General features: G+C 45.8%; 1 protein-coding gene across 8 annotated transcripts in view; it reads left to right on the plus strand.

Annotated features, from left to right (window-relative positions):
- The first annotated feature begins 272 nt into the window (after positions 1–272).
- The window catches only part of LOC147421081 (ENHANCER OF AG-4 protein 2-like), a 51,239-nt gene continuing 25,874 nt past the window's right edge, over positions 273–25,637 (plus strand). For 7 of the 8 annotated variants that reach the window (XR_015187054.1, XR_015187056.1, XR_015187057.1 and 4 more), the window contains exons 1-6: positions 275–826; positions 984–1,138; positions 1,606–1,688; positions 1,877–2,909; positions 2,983–4,079; positions 4,324–4,750. Coding sequence is in view for 1 of the 8 variants with exons in the window: in XM_086505153.1 (XP_086361279.1) it covers positions 1,019–1,138; positions 1,606–1,688; positions 1,877–2,909; positions 2,983–4,079; positions 4,324–4,750 (2,760 nt within the window). In the remaining 7 variants the exon portion in view is untranslated. Of the gene's footprint in view, positions 827–983; positions 1,139–1,605; positions 1,689–1,876; positions 2,910–2,982; positions 4,080–4,323; positions 4,751–25,637 lie in introns of all 8 variants that reach the window. The other variant, XM_086505153.1, reaches the window with a different exon arrangement.

A 25,637-nucleotide genomic window follows, 5' to 3' on the forward strand; every position in this document is an offset into this window, starting at 1 on the left:
GTTGTTGACAAACATCGTGGTGCACGTATTGATTGTTGCAAGCAAGATGCAAAAAAATCTATGCATAAAAAACGCTTTTATGAAAAATTTCAAGGCTACTACACTACACACATAAAGACATGGGCCGTGAAAGCCTACTAGAATTTAGTGTTTTCATGTCAATCCCCGTACCATAATGCCCAAAACTAATGGGGCCGGACAAGCCCTCGTGAAATATTTTCTGGACGGTGGAACCAACAACAGGCAATTAATGAACTCCATTCAGGTCAATTTGACGTCACTCAATTTAGGCTCTGTTCTTTTCTTTGTCTGTGCTCCATCGGCCTGCGAGTTTTTTCACCTTCTCCACGCAATCCTTTGCCTCGACGTTAGCTCTCCTCGCTGCTGATCGCAGATCGCCGTCTCTCGCTTGCAGGTACTTCCTCCCCCTTTGCGTCCTCCATCGAGCTCCCATCTGTTTCTCCCTAGAAAGGATTTCGATCACCCCTTCTTGCTTTTCCCCCGAAGGGAGGGAATCTGGAAGGGCTCTTAGCTGCCCTCATTTGCGGCAATTGAGGATAGCCAAACTTATTAAAGAAAACGCAGACTTTGGAGAAGAGCTCCACACACAGCCAGCAGTCCATTGTATTAGTGATAGATCAAGTGATAGACAGGGTTTGGAGGGCAAGAGATTTGTTCTTAGAAATTAACGATCAGAGCAATTCACAAACACAGCCTGTTTGGATCTTATTCGTGGCATGGTGTGAAGTGGAATCAAGTCATCAACTCCGCATCAGGGGTCCTTCAGAGATGCAAATGAAGGCTAGGAAAGGTGGTTCAGTTTGAGGTATGTGTATGTGCCTTATGCGAATCGTTCTAGAGGTAGTAGACACTGACAAAGACACTTTGATGCACATTGTTTCTACTTTAATTATTTTTTGGAGTGATTGTTTCCAAGAATTTTCTGGCACTATCACCGTAATTTTTCTTTCTTCTTCTTGTAGGGTTTCCTATGTTACACTTTATCAGCTATTGACACATGGCTCCGCCCAAGAAGAAGGGGCCGAAGACTTTTACTGCTAGAGCAGCTGCTCATGAGTGGAACATAGGTGATTTGGTGCTGGCTAAAGTGAAAGGCCATCCATGGTGGCCTGCACGGGTAAACATTGTCTCTCTCTAATTTTTAGGTGTACAAGTATCTTTAGCATCATGTTGAGTGCAACTGCAAGGATGATTACATCAGACCATAGTTTTCTTCTTGTGTAACAGCCTGCAATTTCACATGTTGAGTAACTTTCTGTAAAAAGAATTTTGACTTAAGGCTTGAAGAGGGCTTGGGTTGTGAATTTTCATCTAAACTTAGACCATGCAATCGCAATTGGCAGCTGCAAAGAATGCCCTAAAAGCCCTTGTTTGCCTTGGAATGTGAGGAAAATAGATATCAATGTATGTTAAATGGTTGACTTGTGTGCTAATTGACTATCTTACTTGCTTGATGACTTTTCAGTTTGCTTATGCTTTGCTAACATGCAATGCCAGATAATTTTTTTAACTTACCTGAGGGCTCATGCTGTTAATTGGGATGATCAATAAGATGAGCTTTGAGTCACTTTGTTGGTCATGCAGGTTAGCAGACCACCTGAACAGTTTAGTTACCCCAAAGATCAGAAGAAAGTTTTTGTGAAATACTTTGGAATGCAACAGCAGATGTAAGCAGACCATTACTTTAAATCCTTCAACAGTACTCTCTCTCTCTCTCTCTCACACACACACACACACACACACACACACACACATGCAGTGGGGCATATAGATACTTCCCAATTTCCATTTTGAATCATGAGATTGTAGATCTGTTTGTTTGATGACGCCCTTACCTGCATCTCCCTTTCTGTAGAGGGTTTGTTCAGCCTGCAGATTTGCAAGCTTTCACCTTGGAGGTCAAGAGGAGCTTGCTTGCAAAAACTCAAGTAAAGAGCACAATTACAGACTTCAGTCGTGCGGTAAAGGAGATTTGTGATGCGTCTGATAACTGTGGAAACTCTGAAACATCTAATGAGAAGGCAATAGATGATGGATTGGCTGGTTTTGATGATTCGCCAACAAGCTTGAATAGGAACACAGATGCCTTGGAGCTTCTTGCATGTAAACAAAGCAGCAATCTACCTCGAGTTTTTCCCAATGATGTGCAGGAGTCTTTAGTTATTTCTTACAGTGGGCGTACAGGCTCTAGTTCCCCTGAAAAATGGTCAGAGATTCATGCTGGTGAACGCAACCTAAAACGTAGGAAAACAGCAGCTTGTGATGGAACATTGGACTCAAAAGAAATTATTCCTAAGCATGAGAAGTTAAGTCCAATAGGTGCTCAGACTTACAGGAACTCTCAGTTTGTCACGTCTGCAGCTTGCACTGTAGCAAAAGAACTGATGAATGAATTTAGTTCCGAGCATAGCAAAGATTCACGTATGACAGGGAGCTCGACTAACACACAGCTAGAGATGGGAATCAGGAAGAATCACAACAGACTGACTGGTGAAAAGAAGAGCAGTTTTTTGCATGCTAGAAGAGAAATCCAAAGTATTGGTGGGGACGATGCCACTGTTGATGTCTCAGCTTATGATGCAAGTCAGTGTACTCCTCCAACTGGGGAGCTCTCTGGAGTGGTGGGCTCGTTATGGATGGATGATGACAAAGAGAGTTTGAGATGGACACCGATAGCCAAGAAGCCCTTTGGAGTTTCAGGAAAGTTGGGAAAGGACTTCAATCAATCTCGCACAATTTCAGAGAATCAGGTGCATACACCTATTCGAAGACAGGTGCATGCACCTATTCAAAGACAGGTTGGACAGGCTAAAGCATTATTATTTGATCATCACAATGGGAAAAGGGCCCGGACTCCAGTTCATAGCCTGGCACAAGCAGATTCTCAGGTAATATGTCTTTGCCATTGGGATGTCTTTAGAACAGATATGGCTACAATTACTAACTTCATTTTTCATGTAGATGAGTGATTATGGGTTGGAGCAGATAAATACTGGTGAAATTGAGTCTTTGAATAGCATGGAGGAGATATCTTCCTTTCTTTCTGCAGACTCAACTCAACATGCTGATATTCATATTCATGTGCCTGCAAGTGTTTTGACTCCAGAAGTTGACAGACATGGTCTGTTAAAAAACGAGCTTTTTGCTAGAGACTTGGCCACTATGGAAGGGAATACTTGTGTGTCAGAGAGAAGACCTGATTCCAGCCATGTAAAAAATGCCAAGTCCTCAGTATCTGCAGGGCAGCATCTTTCTTGTGAACTGAATAAATTTGGATCAGGTGATGCTGCACAAACGAAGAAGCATAGTACAAAGATTGTAACAATGTTTGGAAAAGATAACATCTGGCCATCAGGAGAAGCTGGTCATCACTGCACAAGCAGCAGCTTGGATGATGGAGAATTGGTGCTTTTAAATGGGAAGCATAGGCAGCAGGAGCTTGAACATTGGACAGGACATTCCAATTTTGCAGCTGATTTTCAGTTACGCCATCAGGCTGGAGAAGACATCAGATTAAAGGGAGCTTTTCAAGCTCATTCTAAGACTCAGAAAAGATCTTTTAATGTTCAGGCTGTGCAACCAGATCATCAGCTTTCTCTGCCACAGTCTAGGGAAGGAAATCAAAAGGCACTGGGTGATTCTCTCTCAATTCAGCACAAGGCTGGCGAGTCTCACTCAAAGCTGAAGGGGAGCGACCGTGGTGACCAAGATCAAAGAAGTCACAATTTTTTCCTCGAATCTTCGCCAAACAAAATGGGCCGTGGGATGTCCAGGCAGTCGAAGAATTCCACTCCAATAAAAAAAACAAACGGTACCAATGCTAATACAGAGAAGATCGATAACAAACACAAGGGGAAAATTGGTCAGGTACCCGAGATTCGAAGTCATGATGCTGCTGGAAAGCACCTGCCAGGACAGAATACAAAACAGTCGGTGCCCAATCATTGGAGAAATTCAAATTCGCTTTTGAACATAAAACCAGGAATGAAGAGCCATGTTGAAGCTTCTGGGATGTCCAAGCTGCATACTGATATTAGCAGTAACAAAGTGAGGGCAGCGTAAGTGCTACACTATGAAATTGCGTTTCTTTCTTTTGCAAAGTGGGCCTAAAAGAAATATGAAGTTTGATTTGTTGTCCTCCTTTTCTTTTGGGGTTCATTTGTCCTAATAATTTAAGTCACTTGCACTGATTTTGGGGTATAGGAAAAACACAGGCTACTATCTTTTGCAACTCGTAATTTCAATTTTGCAAAGGGTACTTCTAGGGGAGTAAACAGTATCTTATTAAGATTTTTTTAACAGTGTTGAAGCTGCCAAAGAAGCTCAGAAGGCGAAGGATGCTTTACAGAAAAAGCAGTTGGCAGCATCCACCTCTACAGCTTTCAAACTGGACAAGGTTTTGAATGACACAATGTGCAGTCCACCTCTTGTTGGAAACTCTCTTTCCAGCTCGCCTGCTGTTTTAACAATGATGGAGCCTGGTCGAGGTTTATTCGAGTCCCTTCACACACCAACAAGTGCTTCACCACAGTACGAAGAACACGTGCCAAGGGTGGGTTGTGGTCAAAATTCAAGTTACAAGGAGGTGATCTTCTCTGAAGATACCGAAGCGTCTGTTGCCAGAGACACTTTTGAAGGGATGTTGGAGACACTATCACGGACCAGAGACAGCATTGCACGAGCCACTAGACAGGCCCTTGATTGTGCAAATTTTGGAATGGCTGGTCAGGTAATGTACTTTTGTGTAGAAAAGATGTACTTCTTTTACAAAGCGTTACTCTTTTAGATTTTATTATGGGTTGAAAATAACAATTTTGTTAAGAGTACTATGTTCACCTTCCAAATGATTTTCCTCCTTCGTACATGCTTCTCATCACACGTGCACTAGCCCTTGGTTGTGGGTTGGCCACCCGTACACGTGCTAGATAGGGATCTCTAGCACACTTACGGTTTGCACCAACACTTCGCTTGTCTCAAGCTTGTTTTAGCCATTTTATTATCTTTAGGATGAGGGTGTTTTGCATGGGGTTGTGGTGTTTGATAGAGATATTTGCCTGACCTTACCCTGGCTCACTATATATGTGGCCTAAGGGTCTCGCCGAAAAATGGATCGAGATTGTCAGAAAAGGGAAAGGCAAGGAAATAACCCCCACCCCAACACCAACCATCATCAACTTGACACTAGAAGAGGAGCAAAGGAGACGTGTGCGGGCCTTACACGTAAGGATATGTGGCCTCAGAGACCAAGATAATGTGGAGGAAGAGGTGAAAGAACTCATGACTCTGGTTGGGGTCAACGAGCAGACGCATACGAGGGCTTGGAGAGCGGGCACAAAGAAAAGCGGGAGCAACAGAGAAACCTCGAAGGAAAGGGCACTCATTCTTCGCTTCCCCTCCATGGAAGCGAAGAAGGATTTTCTGAAGAAGAGACCGACTCTAAAGAAGACTGGCATCTTTCTTGGAGATGACCTCACCCTCTCGCAGATTGCTCATATGCAAGAAGTAATGCCGGAAATTAGAGCAGCAAGGGAAAAGGGAAAGATTGCTTTTTACAAAGATGGAAAGGTGGTGATATTGGAGCGACGTCCCGCATGATGGTGCGAGACGTATGGGACCACACTAAAGATGGCAACCTGGAATTGTAATGGTTCACTTCGTCTTGATGGAGGGGCCTTTGAGGATAGCTTCATAGGGAGAGACATCATCTTCTACTCTGAGACGCATTAAGACCCTGGGCAATCCATGCCACAGGTGAGCGGATATAGATGGGAGACAGCCTGCAGAGAAGAGACCAGATCGGAGCATCGAGGACGAGGCTCAGGGGGAGTGGCAGTTCTATTTAGAGGAGTTGCAGCCATTGATATATATAGCGCGCAAGGATGAGCATGCTAGGTACATGTGGGTGAGGCTCAGGTCAGAGATGGGTAGATACCTCTACATTGCTATCTGTTACTTTCCTACTAGTACGTTAGTATATGCATCACCTGTAACAGACTTGGACACTCCAAGTCAAGAATCAACCGCGACAGCACCAAATAACCACTTCAAAACAATTTACAGATCACAATAGATTTGCAATGGCCCGGCGGAGTTCCGTACCTAGAGATATTATTGGCCCCAAAGACTGGCGCCCCTTTCGGTATTTCTTTTTATATTAATCAATCATCAAAGTACAAGAGAGTGGTTAGGGTTTCACTCTCAGACTCTGCGTCCAGATGCTCTGAGAAGTGAGGCCCTCACCACTAATTTAAAGATTACAAGGGATGCCCAAAAGCAGAGCCCCAAAAGCTTTTAAAATCAAAAGCATCAGTTTTCTCTCTCTCTTAGAGAGTCTTTTCCTCTTTTTTTATACAAAAAAAGCAAGATTCGTGTCGCTCATCATTTTCCATTTTTAAAAAAAATAAAAAAAATTCCAGCCTCCGCGATTTCCGGAAATTAGGGTTTCTGCTGTCCGCCACGTCATCACTTTGTGACATACCCCCCTCTTGAAAGCATTGTAAATGATCGCGATTACGCCTGCAAAACCGACAAAAGCCATAAACCGTCTTAGCAGACACTGACTGTTAGTACCTACGTACTAGGAACACATCTAGCACATGTACAAAATCGACAGTCACATCACACGACATCACAGGACATCACCAGACATCACAGGACATCACATGACATTCAACATTCATTCGGATCTTAGACCATGATTTATCGGCAATGTAGCTAGCAATCACATCTAGGTCCAATCGGGACCTCATCGATGTCCGATTGACTAACCCCTATTGCAACCATGTCTATTCGAGATCAATCAAACCAAAATGCTGCAGTCATTTCGTCTATCAGTTCCTGCACTCACAAGAAGTCAAGAACAAATCAGTATCATAATCAGGAATTCCATTTCATAAAGTCATCCAGCCGAATACTGTCAGCTCTCAGTATCCCTGAAGCTCAAAGAGACATCAGTGACTTTAGTCTCAAAATCGAGGCATCTGTTGACAAAGGAGTGGAGTAACTCCCCTCTTGTGCATCCCACTGCACCAGATCTGCGGCCAAGCTGAATTCTGGTTTCGTTTGGAGTAGACTATGCTAAACCAAAGCATCGAGGTAAAGTTTCACAATCCGAGGAGTATCTGCTAGGTCCTCCTCCTCCATCCACTTCGCATCAAATGCAGGAAAGTTCTTGAACTAAACCAAGAACCCGCCTTCGGACTTTACCTTTCTTCGTATCGTTATGTGCCAAAATTTGTTCAGGAACAAGGACTTCCTCCTTTTCTTCCACTTCGGGTTGCTCATCAGGCTCCCCATCATCAGGCACATCACCCTTAACAGGGTTCAAGAGACTCACATGCAATGCATTATGAATCCTCCAAGTATCTGGCAGTTTCAATCGGAAGGAGACATCATTTATCTTGTCAGTGATCTGGAAAGGTCCGTAGTATCGCATACTAAGCTTTGGAAAAAGCCTCTCCTTTCCCTTTTTCTTTCGTAGGCGTGCCTTCTCAAAACGTAAGAGCACCCAATCATCCTCCTTCAATTTCAAGTTGCGACGATGGCGATCCGCTGCCTTTTTCTGTCGTTCTTGAGACTCCTGCAAAGTCTCGCGAACCTTGGCAAAAGCCGTATCCAAATCTCGCGAATATTCATCCGCTTCAAATATCTAATCTTTCGTGCTCAGGAAGGATGGAACCTTCGCAGCACTTTCAACAATCTCACATGGCGTCTTCCCCGTCGAAGAGTGTATCGTGTTATTGTAGGCAAATTCCACCAAAGGTAAGTTCTTTTCCCATTGAGTCCTCCGATCCGAGATACAAGACTTCAATAAATCTAAATCACTGAATTGGCAATCTCAGATTGCCCGTCAGTCTACAAGTGGAACGATGACGAGAACTGCAACCGCGTGCCAATGTTCTCCCAAATTGCCTTCCAAAACAAACTCATAAATATGGGGTCTCTGTCGGAGACAATCGTCTCAGACGTGCCATGTAATCGGAAAATCATCGTGATCATTTTGTGTTCTTGGGAGATCAAAAATGAAATCCATTGCAATACTTTCCCAGGGGTGGGTGGGTATGGGTAAAGGCTGTAACAATCCCTGTGCCTTATGCCTGTCAAACTTGACCTTCTGGCATACCAAGCAACTGCGCACAAACTCTTCCACATCCTTTTGAGTCTCGGCCCAAAGAAGTATCTCTCTACCCCCTTCATGGTGGTAGCAATGCCGCGGTGACCCTAAAAGGTGGACAGTGGCATTCAGTCATAACCTTTTCCCTCAACGGCTGTGTAACGCACAACATAGTCTTTTTCATCAAGTAGCCTTCCCGAAGGGAGTATCCCGCTACTGTCTCCCCATCCCATATCCGTGTGAAAATATATGCAAAATCTGTATCTGTGGCATACTGATTGACCATATCCTCGAAGCTCCTATGATGTATCGCGGAAATAGCCAGAACCAACGGTTTTCGAGACAAAGCATCTGCCACCACATTCTTCTCTCCCTGCACATGGACAATTTGGAAGTGGAACTGTGATAAGATGTTCGCCCACCGCATCTGCTTTTCCGAAAGCTGCTTTTGTGACAAGAAGTAGCGCAAACTCTGATGGTCTGTAAAGACAGTAAAATCCGCTCCGAGCAGGTAATGCTGCCATTGAGTAAGAGCATGGATAACCGCCAAAAGCTCTTTCTCATAGATCTGTGCTGTCATCTCCGGCCTAGAGAACAAACGGCTCTCGTAAGCTATGACATGGCCTTCTTGCATCAAGACCGCACCCAGACTACGGCCACAAGCATCACAATACACTTCAAATGACTTCTGCAAGTCCGGCAAAGTCAAAATAGGTCCCGTAGTCAATTTCTCTTTCAATGTCCGAAAGGCAGTCACCTCTGTGGGTCCCCACGAAAAAGGTACTCCTTTTTGTGTCAAGGTATGCAAAGGGGAAGCAACCTCTGCAAACTTTCGTATGAACCCCTTGTAGTACGAACACAGTCCCAAGAAGCTTCTAACTTCATGGACATTCCTCAAATCGGGCCAATCACGGATAGTCTCTATCTTGGCCGGGTCCATTTGCACTCCTGCTGTTGACACAATGTGTCCCAAAAAGTGTATCTCTGGTAGGAAAAAATCACTTTTCTTTGCATTAATCACTAACATGTGATCTCGTAATGCCTGAAAGACTTGAAGCAGATGATCTCTGTGTTTTGCCTCATTCTTGGAGAAAACAATGATGTCGTCAAAGAAAGTACCAACAAATAGCCTGTACTCTCGAAAAATCCAGTCCATCATCCGGTTAAATGTCGCAGGAGCATTGGTTAAGCCAAAAGGCATCACCAAAAACTCAAATAACCCAAAAGTTGTCCGAAAAGCTGTCTTATAGACATCTCCTGGCGCTATCCTGATTTGATGATATCCACTCTTCAAGTCAATCCTGCTAAAGCACGAGGATCCCTGTAACCTATCGAGTATATCATCGATCCTAGGAATCGGAAATCTGTTCTTGATGGTGATTTCGTTGAGAGTGCTATAATCGATGCACATTCTCCAAGATCCGTCTTTCTTCAAAACCAACAACGCTGGAGAGCAATACGGTGAAGTACTAGGCTTGACAAGACCCTTTTCCAAGAGGTCTTTCAGTGGGTTCATAATCTTTTCATTCTGTACTCGGCTCACACGATAAGGTGGCCGATTCGGTGGCGTGCTTCCAGATATCAGATCAATGGTATGATCTTCAGGCCCTCTGAAAAGCAATCGGCATGAGTGCGGAGAAAAATCTTGGCGTTCTTTTGATCAGGTCAAAACATATTCAACCTTTATCCATCGTTCAGTTCTCTCCCAAAAGAATGAGTAAGAAACTGAAGTTCATCAAGTACAATCTCTAAGCCCTTCATTTATCAAAGTCGCTTTCTCGGCCCGATAGTCAACCACGGCGTAGTTCTTGTTGTAGCAAGAGATCCTGAGTAGAACGTCACTCGCGTGCCCTGAACACCCTTGTCATTGCAAACGAAGTTTGCCAATGCTCGGTGTAATGGCAACATCCCATCCGGGTGCCAGTCGAACTACCTCCGCCTGTGGCGTCAGTCTGTCGGGCGTAATTTCCAAATCGAGCCACCAATTCAAGTGAAAAGAAGTTGGCCTTGGCTCCTTCAAAAGAGCTTCCTGATCCTTCACTTTGCCCCAAAAGCGGCAAAGTTTGTACTTTCATTCATTAGATTCCGTGCAGGTCCCACGCCATGTGGCACCAGTTCTGCTTTTCTATCTGCCTTTTCTGCCACGTTCCTCAGCTGCTCTCGAACTCTCAGGCTTGTCGTCGTCTTTATCATTCTTTTCTTTCTGTGCCTTTTTAGGGCACTTAGCGGAGATATGTCCATGTTCCCCGCATCCAAAGCACTTCCCCTCTCTGATGAAGCAAGCTCTCTCCTCATGAGTAAGCTTGGGTCGTGCATCCTTTTTCTCTGGGTTGGTCTTTTTCTTTCTACTTTCATTCCCAGAAGTCTGTTCGGCTCGTTGTGTCATGGCCTCATCTGTGGGGTAGGTCAGACTGCCAGAGTGAATGGCAAAGCCCCGCTTCGCATGACTCATCAATTCCTGAATAGAAGCTGACTTTTGTTCCAAGCAATGATCTCGGATCTCTGTAGATAGACCCAAGGTAAACTGCTCAATCTGTTCTCTGAATGAGATCTTCTTGAATGAAGAGGCGGGTAGAAAAGAGCTCCAGAATCTTTCACAGTAAGAATTCACTGTATCGCTCTTGGTCATCCGGAGATGGTTCCAAGCAGCTCGTATATCTCGCTCAAACTCTTGAGTCAACCAAGAAGAAATAAAAAGCCTCTTGAATTTCAGCCATGTAACCGGCACAGTCTTGCTTAAGAGAAGCGTGGACCACCAAGTACGAGCATTCCCCTTAAAATAAGAGGCAACTCTCCGAATCTTGGAGCGCTCTGAATAGCGTCCTCCCGCGAAAGCGATGTCAAACTGCTGTATAAAAGACAAAGCCTTCGAAGCATCTGAGTATCTTGAAAAAGTATCAAACTTGATCGAGTGGCCACCTTCCTTAAACTCTCGGACTTTCTTGCTTTTATCTTCGAGAAAGTCATACTGGTTGGCTTTGTAAAAATTCTTCTTGTTCGCATAAAAGTTTCCATTATCGGAATCTGAGCCGTCTGTAGACGAGTCCTCAGTAGAACTGTCAGTCTCTGGGCGAGATGTAGCCTTCTTCTTGCCCTTTCCGAAGCTTTGTTTCTTGCTTCGCTTTTTACCTTTTCTGTCTTCTTCGCTCGAATCTGAAGAGCTAGAAGAACTGTCAGAAGAAGAAGAAGAAGAAGAACTGGGTACTCCTTCAAATCGAACACGCTTCTTCTGTTTCTTTGCCTTGTCAAATGTCGACCGACGACCCAAATAACCTGGAAAGTCAATGCTTTTCTTCTGCTTTTTTGCCGTGCTTTTTGGCTTTCTTTTGCGCGTCAAAAAGTTGATCAATCCGTGCATCAACCACGTTGTCCAGTTCCTTCTCCGTATATTTTCTTAGAGGCAGAAGGTTTCTTGAGAGCGGGTTTCGGGAGTGTTGTTGTGGTTCTTTGCCGCTCCATCTGTACCTAGGTCTGGTTCATATATTTTGCCATCTTCGGGTCCTTGGCAAAATTGAGCATCATCTTTGTTGCATCGCCAATCAATTGACGACGCTCCATCTCTCTTTGCTCCGCCTGAGTAGGCCGAGGCGGGCCATACTCTGTCTGAATCTTCGTTGTGATCCCAGCCCGCATCTTCAGATGAAGAGGGAGTCGATTGATCATTGCCTGAAGCCATAGGTGCCGCGGAAAAAAAAATTTCGGGGATCGGATTTCCCGTAGTAGAGAAATCGGCTGTGCTCTGATACCACTGTAAGAGACTTGGACACTCCAAGTCAAGAATCAACCGCGACAGCACCAAATAACCACTTCAAAACAATTCACAGATCACAATAGATTTGCATTGGCCCGGCGGAGTTCCGTGCCTAGAGATATCGGCCCCAAAGACTGGCGCCCCTTTCGGTATTTCTTTTTATATTAATCAATCATCAAAGTGCAAGAGAGCGGTTAGGGTTTCGCTCTCAGACTCTGCGTCCAGATGCTCTGAGAAGTGAGGCCCTCACCACTAATTTAAAGATTACAAGGGATGCCCAAAAGCAGAGCCCCAAAAGCTTTTAAAATCAAAAGCATCAGTTCTCTCTCTCTCTTAGAGAGTCTTTTTCTCTTTTTTAATGCAAAAAAAGCAAGATTCGCGTCGCTCATCATTTTCCAAATTTTTTTAATAAATAAATTTCAGCCTCCGCGATTTCCGGAAATTTGGGTTTCTGGCAAAAATTAGGGTTTGCAGGAATTTTAGGGTTTCTGGCAGAAATTAGGGTTTCTGCTGTCCGCCACGTCATCACTTTGTGACATCACCTAGGGGACAATCCCCCTTTGCTATTTTGGATAATGACATATGGGAGTTTTCTAAGGATGGTGACATTATCATACTAGGGGATTTCGATGCTAGGATTGCCCACCACCAGACAATATTTTATGATACTTCCGAGGAAATGCTTAGGGAGCTGGACGATACAGAGATGGGTCTATCCAGATTATCACAAGATGAGGAATACACGGAATATGATAGATACTTGATAGATATGGGAACCGCACATAGATTGGCCATTTTGAATGGCCTACAAAGATTTTCGACAGCTGGAGGTTTTACTTGCTTTCCACACTGACATGGTGCCAGCACAGTGGATTATGTTATGGCCCAGCCAGGTCTCATCCATTCTTTCAAGATTTCATGGTGGGCACTAGGCCAGTTGGAGTAGTAGTTGATCATGCTATCTTGTCCTTCACCCTGACGATTCAGTTCAACACAGCTCCATTAGGAGAGGTCCCTACACACATCCGGTATACCTTCATGAGGGAGACGGACTGTGTATATGGATGAGATATACAGGAAGCTATGCACCCAAGAGCCAGGAACGGCCACTAGATGAACTCACTCAGATACTGACAGAGACGCTCCATGATGCAGCATCAGAAGCATACCCCCACAACCAGCCTACACGGAGACGATTTGGAAAAATGCCCTAGAACAGTTGGTATGATGAGGAGTGTAGAGAGATGAGGATCAAGTTACAGAGGGAAGTGTTCATGGGTATTACCACACATAGACAGTCACGGATTATCTTTCGCCGCCTAGTGCGACGAAAGAAAAGGGCTTATTTATCCCAGCTAGAGCAAGATCTGTATCAGTTATTTATAAGTCGGGACTCGGGCGAAGCATGGAGGCTATTCCATGAACATTGACCATCACAAGCGATTACCTCCACTGAGACATGGGGGGAATATGCCACATCTCTCTACACAACATCAGGACAACCACCTCTACCGGACCCACTAGAGACATGCCCAGAGACATGTTCTTTCTTTACTGCCGAGAGGGTAAGGAAAGCTATTGACAGGATGAAGACAAGGAGAGCACACGATCATGATGGTCTGGTAGCAGAGCACTTCATCCATGCCAGGGATATGCTCGCAGAGCTCCTGGCTATGATGTTTAATCGAGCCATGTATGAAGGCTTGCGTGAGACTTGGAGTATGTCCATGATTGTGCCTATTTTCAAGTCAGGAGATCCCATGATTCCGGGGAATTATCTCACCATCATGGTTGGTCACACATTAGCTAGGCTGTATGCATCCATTCTTGAACAAGAGCTGAGTAGATGGGCAAAGCGAGAGGGCATAAGAGCACCAGGGTCGGGAGAGGTTTCTCCACTCTTGACCAGATTCTGACACTCAGAGCTATTATTGAGGAGGGTAGACACCATGGCAAGAGGATATATTGTAGCTTTGTGGATTTCCGCAAAGCTTTCGACATAGTGCCGAGAGCCAGACTCATACGCAGATTACAGGACATGGGTGTGCCTACAGAGCTGATTTGGGGGATTCTGGCTCTATACAGGACAGTGATGGGGCGGGTACGCACCACCGAGGGAATGTCGGACATGGTCCTCTCTAATATTGGAGTAAAGCAGGGATGCCCCCTATCCCCGACTCTCTTTGGGATGTATGTGGATGCGTTTTCGGACTATGTAGAGCGTCAGGGGGACAAGGGGCTCAACTAGCAGGGACATGGATTCCGCTGTTACCATATGCTGATGATATTGTGCTGATTTCTGACTCACCAGATGGGATGCAACATCACTTGGATGCTCTGCATACATTTGCTCGTGACAGTGGATTGTTTGTCAATCTGGGGAAAACCAAGTTTATGGTGTTCAACACCACACCATAGTGGGTCAGGAGGTTGGCACCTACATTTATGTATGGCCAGGAGACTGTGAAGTACACAAATGTATATACTTATCTTGGGGTAGTCTTCGGTGGACCGGTGTTTTCACTAAGGAGAGCATCAGAGACTAGATTGACGAGAGCATATGCAGCTTTGGGAGGACTGGAGAGGATGTGTTCGCAGGTTCAGTTTCAGGAACCGCGAACAAAGCTTTGGCTTTTTGACACTCTAGTGACTCCAGCTATGCTTTATGGAGTTCAGGTATGGGGACCCTCAGTAGACCACCATGGGAGATCTGGCAACACAGATGGATGGAGATGTATGGAGAGGCCTCTGGTCTCTATGATCGCTCGGATGATTCGGGCTAAGGCCTCAGTACCACATGAGATTATCCGAGCCAAGCTAGCCCCCCCCCCCGTGGTGGAGGCGTTGACGAAATCAGTTTCTTCTATGCACGGTCTATGGGATCTCCCGAGGGACAGATACGCTCGGATTGCCTTGGAGTCATCTCGACAACTAGCTCTACAAGGTGATACTGCAGGTTGGTATGGACAGATGACAGCATGGTTTCAGTCGCATGGTCTCAAGATGGATAGATTACCTCCGCTTCAATACTCCCTGGATGCACCCTCCCTGTCTCTCACATGGACAGAGATCACCAGACTCATGCGTCAGGATCTGATTCAGCTAAATACCAGGAGCACATGGATACAGCCGACACAGGAGTTGGGCACGAAGATGGCCTTCTACAGAGAGCATCTTTTCCAACTCACGGAGGACGGCTTTGTGACTAGGCCTGCATACATGGACACCCACTTATCTCATGGGATAAGATCCGCTATTGGATAGATACACACATCCTCACATCAGCTCCAAATCGAGACTGGCGCCGGCAGGAGCTAGGATATGTCACCTATGCAACTTAGAGCCAGAGACAGAGCTGCACTACACATGTCACTGCCCGGCATACTATGAGATACGCGGCGGCTTCCACTGCCTGTTCAGAGAAGGGTTCAGACCTTTTTCTAGAGTCATGAGATACAAGGATCAGAGGTGTCTCGGATTGTTCCTGCTAGAGCTGCACAAACTTAGGGAGAGCTTGCTGAGAACATCAAAGGAAAGACAGTCTCAGAGACGAATCACAGATTTCTTTACACCAGCCAAAGGAGAGCCAACGGAGCAGTCATTATAGCAAATCTCAGAGCCTACTCATACTAGAAGTACACTGCTTGATCGAGCCACGGAACTTGGCAGATCTAGACGTCCACGACCTCGGGGGGTCTCCCACTACCGACGAAGGCTGCAATAGAAGATATAGATCACTCTAGCTCGACATGCAAGACGCCCAACCAGAGTACTGACCATGGAGGAGGTCGATGAGATCCGACAGCGACCGATGAGAAATTTCATTTGAACCCACAAAACCCCCCCCAATTCCTTTCTCCTTAGCGTCTTAGTGTTAGTTCTTTGTAACTTTGTAATTTCCGTACTCACACATGGTATCAGATTCACCAATTGTAACTTTTTGGTCTCATAGGTCATTTTGGCCTTTTGAAGACGCTAATATAACATTTCATTTCTCTCTCTCTCTCCCCCCCTCTCTCTCTCTCTCTCTCTCTCTCTCTCTCTCTCTCTCTCAGATTCTCCAATTGTAACTTTTGAGCTCATAGGTCGCTTTGGCCTCTTGAAGGCGTTAATATAACATTTCATTTCATTTCATTTCTCTCTCAGGATCAGCATGCCATAGCTAGGGTTTTGCCACGGGCTTCGCCAAAGCTAGGGTTTCTTCAAGTTGTTCGCACTTCATCTCTCTCTCTCTGGTCTCATAGGCCTTTTGAAGATGTTAATATAACATTTCATTTCATTTCATCTCTCTTTCTCTGAGACTCGCAGATTTAGGAGAGTACAGGATATGCGAGTTGTCATATAGAGCCAGAGACAGAGTTACATCACATTTGTCACTGTCAGGTATACTATGAGATACGAGGCCGCTTTCATGTCTATTCAGAGAGGGCTTGGACCATTGGCTAGAGCCATGAAATATCAGGATCAGAGAGGCCTCGTGTTGTTTTTGCTAGAACTGCACAAACACGTAGAGTCTCTTGAGGAGATCAGGTAGTGGGAGACATTCATAGAGGGAGATTACTGACTTCTTTAGAGCAGGACTCAGCAGCAAGATGAGCATGCTTCACAGCAGACTACAAAGTCCACTTATACTACCAGAGGTATATTAGTTGACATAGCCATTGAGCTCGGGAGAGCTAGACACACATGTCTATGAGGGCGACCATGACATCAACGGAGGCTCTATCAGAGGATCAGGACTATTCTAGCACGACATGGGAGATACCCAGTATGACTATTGACATCGACGAAGCTCTTTAGCGACCGATGCAATACTTTCTCGTTCAACGCCCGATGCCGGGTATCCTCGGGCATTGATGATGATGATCATGATAATTTTAGTCTCACTTTACTTCATTTTTATTTTTGTATCTAGACATTGGATTAGATCTGCAAGGATTGTATGAGTTCGGTCTCATAGGTCTTTTTGGCCTTTTGAAGACGTTTAATATATTATTTCATTCTCTCTCTCTCTCTCTCTCTCTCTCTCTCTCTCTCTCTCTCTCTCTTTGTATCAGATCCACCGCATTGTAACTTTCTGGTCTCATAGATCACTTTGGCCTTTTGAAGACGTTAATATAACATTTCATTTCGTTTCATTTATTCTCTCTCTCTCTCTCTCTCTCTCTCTCTCTCTGCGCGTCTGTAATGCGCGATTAGGGTTTCAATCAGAAATGACCTACGCGTTTAGGTTTTCAACATGACTTGTGTGTTCTGCTTCTCATGCTGGACCTGCGTGTCTAGGGTTTTGATTAGAGCTGACCTACGCGTTTAGGTTTTCAACAGGCCCTGCGTGTGCTGCTTCTCATGCTGGACTGCGCGTTTAGGGTCTTGATCAGTGCTGGGGCTGACCCTGTGCCTGCGCTACTGGCGCTCTGTTGATTCCGCCCTCCCTCTTACAGCCCTTTGTCCTGCGCAAGCAAAACCCTAACCACCCCCTCTCAAAATGTCGACCCGCCAAAGAATGCCGCGAAGGAGGTAGCCAAACCTGAAGATAAGGGAACGTCCTACATTGCGGACACTTTCAACGTCATCGCCAACCGGCTATACAAGCTTAAGAAAGAGGTCGAAGGATTGACCAAGGGGAAGGGAGCATGGAAGGAGGAGAAGGAGAAGTGGGAGGAGAAGAGAGAAAAGGAGAAAGAGGGATGGAAGAAAGAAAAGGAAGAGCTAAAGGAGCAAATCGAACTCCTCCGTGCTTCTAACGCATCTCTCACCCCCGAAGAAGGAGAGATCAAAGCAGAAGCCAAGAAGCCCTCAAGGAGGAGATCATCAAAGCTCTCACGGCAAGCATCGACGACAAATTTGAGGCCACCAAGAAAGGATGGGTTGAAGTAGTTAAGAAGAATATCAAAAAAGAGGCGAGAGCGGAAGCCCAAATAGATAAGGCGCTCCTAGGGAGGAGAGAGTCTGCCGAGTATGTAGAGAGGAGGTGGAGAGTGAGGAGCACTTTGTTTGCAGATGCAGAGCTTACGATGATATTAGAGGCAGATACGAGTCACTTTTCAGAGGACAACCTACCCTCCGCAAGGTCATGCACTCTTGAGATCAGAGATAGTTGGGGCGCTACCTGCTGGAGGTACAGAGGTACACTTCTACAACCACCTGCATAGACGCCGGGGGGGGGGGGACAGTCACAGCTTACAGTATTTTTCTAGAGGACCACACCCTCATCACTCCCAGACCCACCGAGGGGAGTGACTCTCCAGCAGGCTGAGACGAGCCGGGCCAGACGACGCCCACGTGTTACTGGATGCTGGGCCCCACGACCCCATGTAGGTAGATTGAGAAGATCCAGACCTAAGCGCGTCGAGCTACTGAGGAGAGACGAGCCCAGATGATGGCTCACCCAGCTACATTCATCTGAGCATCCCTTGCTCATGATCCTCCCATGTACCAGCCCTTGCTCACGATCCTCCCATGTACCACATTCTACACCCTCCTATTGACATAGGATGGAGCTAGCTAGCTTGATGCATTTGCATGCTTGTACTACTTGAGCATATAGATTTGCAAGCGACTTCACTATGGAGAGGCGAAGCTTACCAGAGCCCCTTGAGGGCAGCCTATCTTTTTGCCTTCAGGCCCACAATCTTCTTCCTCTTGTCTAGCCCTATTGTCGAGAGGAGATCTTCATCTTGCAATGCTCCGTGCACGTTCAATTGGTTCCCGTGTGGAATTGCCAGAGGTCTCTTGTGTAGGAGTAGATGGCAGTAGGTGGAGCAGTTGTGTGTACCAAGGGTCTATCCATCGAGGGTATGTCACTTCTATGTCGGACCAACTTTGGTCACTTGTATATGCAGCATTGTATTAGCATGAGAGCCTTTCCCAACTCTCTCTCTCTCTCTCTCTCTCTCTCTCTCTCGGACAAAGTTATGGCTCTTTGATACTTTAGTAGCCTCAGCTATGATGTATGGGGTACAGGTATGGGGACCTTCTGTAGGCCAGGATGGTTGGAGACGTATGGAGAGGCCCTTGGTATCTATGATCTCCCGATTGATTAGAGCCAAGGCCTCCGTACCTCACGCGATCATTCGAGCAGAGCTAGCTGCCCCCCCCATGGAGATTGAGGCGCTTACCAGATCAGTGTCCTTTGTGCACAGCCTATGGGATACTACTAGAGACAGATATGCTAGATTGGCCCTTGAGTCTTCCAGACAGTTAGCTCTACAGGGGGACACTTCATGCTGGTATGCACAGATGACTTCATGGTTTCAGACGCATGGCTTCACCATGGACAGGTTGCCCCCTTTCCAGTATTCTCTTCAGGCACCCTCGCTGTCTCTTACACGGGTGGAGATCACTAGACTCATTCGTCAGGACCTGATCCAGCTCGACACCAGGAGGACATGGATAGAGCCGCCTCAGGAGTTGAGCACGAAGATGGCTTTCTATAGAGAGCATCTTCTCCACCTCACAGGAGATGGGTTTGTGATTCGACCCAGCTACATGGACACACATATGTCTCATGGTTTGCGTTGTGCCATTGGTCAGATACGCACATCCTCACATCAGCTCGAGATTGAGACCGGTAGATTCAGAGGGATACCAGCAGACAGCAGGATATGCCGATTATGCCAGAGAGAGCCAGAGACAGAGTTGCACTACATATGTCATTGCACAGTGTTCTATGAGATACGGGGGCGTTTCCACTGCTTATTCAGAGAGGGTTTTGGTCCTCTATCTAGGGTCATGAGTTATGAGGATCAGAGATGTCTTGGACTATATCTACTTGAGTTACACAGGTATAGAGACACTTTACTGGGGAGAGCTAGAGAGAGGCAGTCCCAGAGACACATTACAGATTTCTTTTCACTAGATATGGGACAGCCAGAGGAGCAGCCACCACTGCAGAGCTCGTCCCACACTCATTCGACCACTACTGGCACTCTCATCGACCGAGCACTGGAGCTACAGAGATACAGACGACCGCGACTGAGGAGAGGAGCTACACAGCATCGACGGAGACTACAACAGAAGATTCGAGCCATACTCTCTCGACATCCAGAGTGCAGATGAGGATGGATCCTCACCATTTCTTCCATCTTTGTTTCACACACTGTTACATCCAGTTTACCGGGTACCTATTGTATCAGCTGCTACACCCACGTAGTTTTAGATTGTAGTAGTAGTAGTAGTATTTTGTTCCACTTCTAGTTCTTTTGTACCCAGACATGGTATTAGATTCACTATTTTGTAACTGATTGGTCTCATAGGTCATTTTGGCCTTTTGAAGACGTTAATATAACATTTCATTTCATTTCATTTCATTTCATTTCTCTCTCTCTCTCCTCCCCCCCCCCTTTGACGGAGGACAGGTTTGTGATTAGACCTAGTTACGTAGATACACATTTACCTTGGGGAATATGGTGCGCTATTGATTAGCTACACACTTATTCACCTTAGCTTGAGGTCGATATTGGCAGATTTAGGGGGATACCTGCAGAGGCTAGGATATGCTAGCTATGCCATTTGGAGCTTGATACAGTGCTGCATTACATATGTCAGTGCCCCGTGTACTAAGAGATACGGGGGCGATTTCATTTTTTCTTCAAAGAGGGTTTTGGACCACTATCCAAGGTCATGAGATCCTGGAGCAGTACAGGAATGTTGTTGGCTGTCTCGTATGGCTGACTTATTCTCGACTAGCCATCTGTTACATAGTTTCTGTCCTTAGTTCTTTCAACACCCTACCTTGTTAGCAACATTGGCCGTGTGCCCAACGTACGTTGCGGTACCTCAGCGGCACCTTGGACGATGGTGTATCCTATGGTCGCTCCAAGGGTTGCACCTTACTTGGTTGGTGCGACTCAGATTGGGCAGGAAATCCAGACACATGGCGCTCTACTACAGGAGTAGTTTCCACACTCAGCTCGGGACCCAATTCATGGAGCGGTAAGCGGCAACCCAATGTTGCGCTATCTTCCACAAAGGCAGAGTACAAAGTAGCTTGCTTTGCTACTTCTGAGACCATATGGCTACGGAGATTAAAAGGAGAGTTGTGTTTTCCCTTGACTGCTACTACACGTCTTTTGTGCGACAATCAGAGTTGCATAGCTATTGCCAAGAACCCTATCTTTCATGCTCGGACAAAGCACATTGAGGTGCAGTACCACTATATTCGGGGGCGAGTTTTGACTGGAGATCTTCATTTGGAGTATGTCCCTACAACGGACAATGCAATAGACATCTTCACGAAGGCTGTACCTCAACGGACTTTGGCTTCTTACCTTCGACTCATCTTTGTTGTCTCAGCATCCGGTGCTGAGAGGGGGTGTTAGAGTTACACCACCGTTGCTTCGCCATTTTGTACGAGTAGTGATTGTCCCGGGTTGGCCACCCAGTGCACACCACGTAGGTTGCATCTCACCCTCTCCGTTGCTCCCTCTCACACCCAATACGTACCATCGTGGACATCAAGTGATATTCCACAGCACTTGATGCTCGATATCCTTGTTCATACATGGAGATTGTACTACCCATTGTTTCACTATCACCTACTTTATAAGTGTTACACAACTATGAGCTGCTTAGATTCATGACAATAGCCATTTAGTCTTTTATCTTATTTCATTTCATTTTATTTTGTACCTTGGCATTTTATCAGATTCATCAGGATTGTATCGCCTAGAGCCAAGGACAGAGCTGCACTACACACGTCGTTGCCTACGGATGTCATTTATGTCGCCTAGAGCCAAAGACAGAGCTCCACTACACATGTCACTGCCCGGTGTTGTCATGGGACGGGCACCACGTGCCAACGGAAAAGAACAGATTGAACAACTTTGAGCACTTCAGTAACAGCTGAACTGAAAGAGAAAGAGCACATGCAACACGGAGTGGCGGAATTCCATCCTAGAGAGTACTGGCCCCAAACTTGTTGCCCCTTTCGGTTTTTCTTTATATTACTAGAACTCTGTACATTGCCGATACTCTATCCTCTACACCTCACACGGAGCATGCCAGAGACTGAGCCCTCTGCACATATTTAAAGGTCCTTGGCCTCAAAAGCAGTTACATGAAAAGCAGTAAACTCAAAAGCATCAGATTCTCAAAAGCTAGCCCTCAGAAGCATCGAGCGCATATTGCGGAAATCGGTACAACTGCCACATCAACAGCCATTGCAATTTCGGACGTCTGTACAATGCCACGCCAGCATGACAACGAATTTGCGGGAGGTCCATACAGCAGTTGCCACGTCATCAATTTGCTACGCAAAAGCCTCTATGTGTGTGTGGGTCCAACTTTATTTTAAAATAAGCCCCATTAGACGGGAACCTATAAGTTGATTACTCTTTAATTGTCCCACTCGGCAAGGATCTTTAAGTTGGTGAGAACTTCAACTTCTTCTGCTGCTTCTAGGGTTTAGGCTCCTTGGCCGTGGCTCTGTTCTTCAGTGGCTTGATACGTAGCAATTTGTGACATCCCCCCTTCTTGAAAGAAAGTAATTGTCTGTTATTACAGCATATCTGCAAAACAACTCAAGTTACCTCAAATTTTTTGAGGGTGGACAATGAGTTTTCTCATTCCAAATCGGAGCTTGTGATTCCTAGGTCGTTGGTTTCCGAGAAGAATCTCATTCAATAAGGAGTCTCATTCTAGATCGGAGCTCTTGATATCTTGGGTCATTGATCTCCCAGAAGTATCTCATCCAATAAGGAATATTCAGTGGTTGTCACATCACAATGCAACACAAATGCTCACATATTCATGTTACAAGACACAACGGACAGCATGCTGAGCATTCCACCGAGACAGACAATCTGCGGTATGAAGCTACTGAACGACTACCTCGTCACTCCCCACGCAAATAACTTGCGCCATGAGTTCAGAGGATTGGTACAACCTACGGCAGCCTGCGTCGCTCGGAGGTTCAAGCATACAACCAAACGCTCCCCAGACATCTCGTCTACTTTGTTTGAGGTTCAAGCATACATCCAAACGCTCCCCAGCCATCCCATCTACGTCATTTACAGGTTCAAGCATACAATCAAACATTCTCCAGACATCCCGTTTGCGTCGTTTGGAGGTTCAAGCATACAATACCAAAACAACATTTCTCACTACTCCACGTGGGAGTAAATTACCAATCAATAAAACCAGTATTTAAAACCAGAGTCACACAGTTCAAATCGGCACCAAGACAGGTTTAGAACAGATGCCATTCATTTCAAACAAATTTCAAACAATACTTCCTCAAACAGAGTTCAAAAGTATCTAACTACAAAACTAATTGAAAATTCATTCAGGTTTCTTTTACGACAACCGAACTTTGAGGATGACTGGCTCGTCCTTTTGCATCAGGGTAAGGGTTGGGTTCCGGATGTGGAGAATCGCATCATTCTTGTCGTGCCAAGGCATGCCCAAGAGAACGTCGCAATTGCCCAACTTCATAATGTGGAAATTGGATTTCTGTGATAATCTTGGATAGTGGAAGAGAACCAATGAGCGGTACCACTTTTTGAGTTTGCCTTGCGGCTGGCTCGGCTTCTACTTCTCCACCCTCTGCATTATAATCAAAAGTGCATTTGCTTCAAGAATTCTGGATGGATAAAATTCTCTGTAGCTCCGGGGTCAAAGAAATAAGGGCTTTCAAGCTGTTGACTTCGCCATATGCTTGACATAATTCATTTGTACTTTCAAGCATATGCTATAGATATCATGGACTAGTCCAATAGCGGGTCTAGCTCTCTTAGCTGGAGGTGGCCCTGAGGATCGTTGTGTTGTGAGAGCAGAACGTTGCTCTATAGACGTCGAGGCTCGCTCAGGACATGTAAATCCCTATTTGAAAACATTCGAAGCATCGGGCTTCTTGTAAAAGGGTTTCTCATTGACGCTATGTCAGACGAGGCATTTGAGGTTGGGTTTCACGAGACTCCTGAGAATTTGTTCGTTGTTGCCGAGAGGTTTGGTTGGTGACCAAAGTTAGTTTTGTGGAAAATTTAAACTTTCCCTTCATCAGTTTGTAGCCGACCGCAGCATGGTCCATAAGCTCTTGCATAGTTGAGACTTGCTTGGATAGGCAATATTCTTGCAATGGTGACGGTAATCCAATGGTGTATCGCTCGCATTGGGCCTCCAAGGGAATGAACCTAAAGAAGGACACCAGAAGGTACACATTGAGAAACCTTTGGTTAAAGTCGTCCATGGTTTCCGTGGCTAGCATTTTCAAGTTGCCCCACCCTGCCAAAATCGAGACTTCAAGGAGAGAAGTCATATAATTGCGTGCAAAGAGTGTCTTGAAAGCTTGCCAGGTCCTTGGAGCATGCGGCTGTGTCGCTATTGAACTCCACCACTGCACACATTATCTTTAAGAAATCCCACTGCTCGAGAAATCTTGGATTCTTCTGTATAGTTCCCCAAATCGTAGATATTGTCGAATTCTTGTAGGAACTGCAATGCCTCCTTCCGATCTTTCACCTTGGAAAAAGTGAAAAATTTGACAGTCGTGCCGCCATCCTTGAAATCTTTCGGTTGGTTAGGTGCGTATCTTGGGTACAGATAATAAGGGTATCCATATGGGCTCCAACCATTGTAGCCTAGTGGCGGCGGCGGTGGGGGGGGGGGTGGGGGCAACGGCGGTGGCAAAGGACTGGATTAGGGTCAGATGGTTGCACCATATTCCTGAAGACTCCCCCGATCGGAACATATGGCTTGGAAGGTTGTTGGTTGGAAGCTCTCATAGTTTCCGGTGCTGGAGGAGTTACCACCTGGGGCATAAAAGGGGGTAACATGTAATTCAAAAACTGTTGAAAACTTTGCAGCATCGGAAGATTCTACTGAGGATGGCGTGAAAGAATGTCGCGAAGCTCGTCGAGGAGAAATTGCAAGTATTGTGCTGAATCCATGAACTGTAACAGACTTGGACACTCCAAGTCGAGATTCTACCGCGACACCACAAGTATTCACTTCAAAACAGTTCACAGTTCACAATTGATTCGACACTGGCCCGGCGGAGTTCCATGCCTAGAGATATTGGCCCCAAAGACTAGCGCCCCTTTCGGTATTTCTTTTTGTATTAATCTGCAACTCAAAGTACAAGTGAGTGGGAGGCTCTCACTCTCAAACTCTGCGTCCGGATGCTCTGAGAAGTGGGAGGCCTGCCCACTTATTTAAAGGTTAGAAGGGATGCCCAAAAGCAGACCCCCAAAAGCTTCAAAATCAAAAGCCTTGCCAAAATAAAGCATCTTCAATTTTTCCTCTCACAAGCTTTGCTTGTAAAAATTAAAGGAGTTAAAAACTCTCTCTTTCTCTCTCTCCTTGCGTAGAATTCCAGCCTACGTAAAAAGCTACCAGGATTTTCGTACGCCAATTTGCCACGTCAGCAGCCCGAAAAATCCGCCGTAAATCGCGGAATCCGTACGGCAGGGCCACGTCAGCCGGGCCACGTGAGCATGCTGCGCAATTTCTAGTGCCGTATTTCAACCAGACTGCGTTCCATGCCAAGAGAGGACGTGTGTGTGTGTGTGTGTACTGGGCAGCCACGTCACCAGTTCGTGACATACCCCCCTCTTGAAAGCATTGTAATTGCCCTCGATTACGCCTGCAAAACAAACAGAAGCCATAAACTGTCTTAACAGACACTGACTTTTAGTACCGATGCACTAGGAACACACATATAGCGCATGTACCAATCGACAGTTACATCACATGACATCACCGGACATCACTAGACATCACAGGACATCACATGACAATTCATATTCAACATTC

The sequence above is a fragment of the Adiantum capillus-veneris genome, chromosome 28, assembly GCF_014529385.1.
Source record: "Adiantum capillus-veneris isolate H3 chromosome 28, ASM1452938v2, whole genome shotgun sequence".
NCBI lineage: Eukaryota > Viridiplantae > Streptophyta > Polypodiopsida > Polypodiales > Pteridaceae > Adiantum > Adiantum capillus-veneris.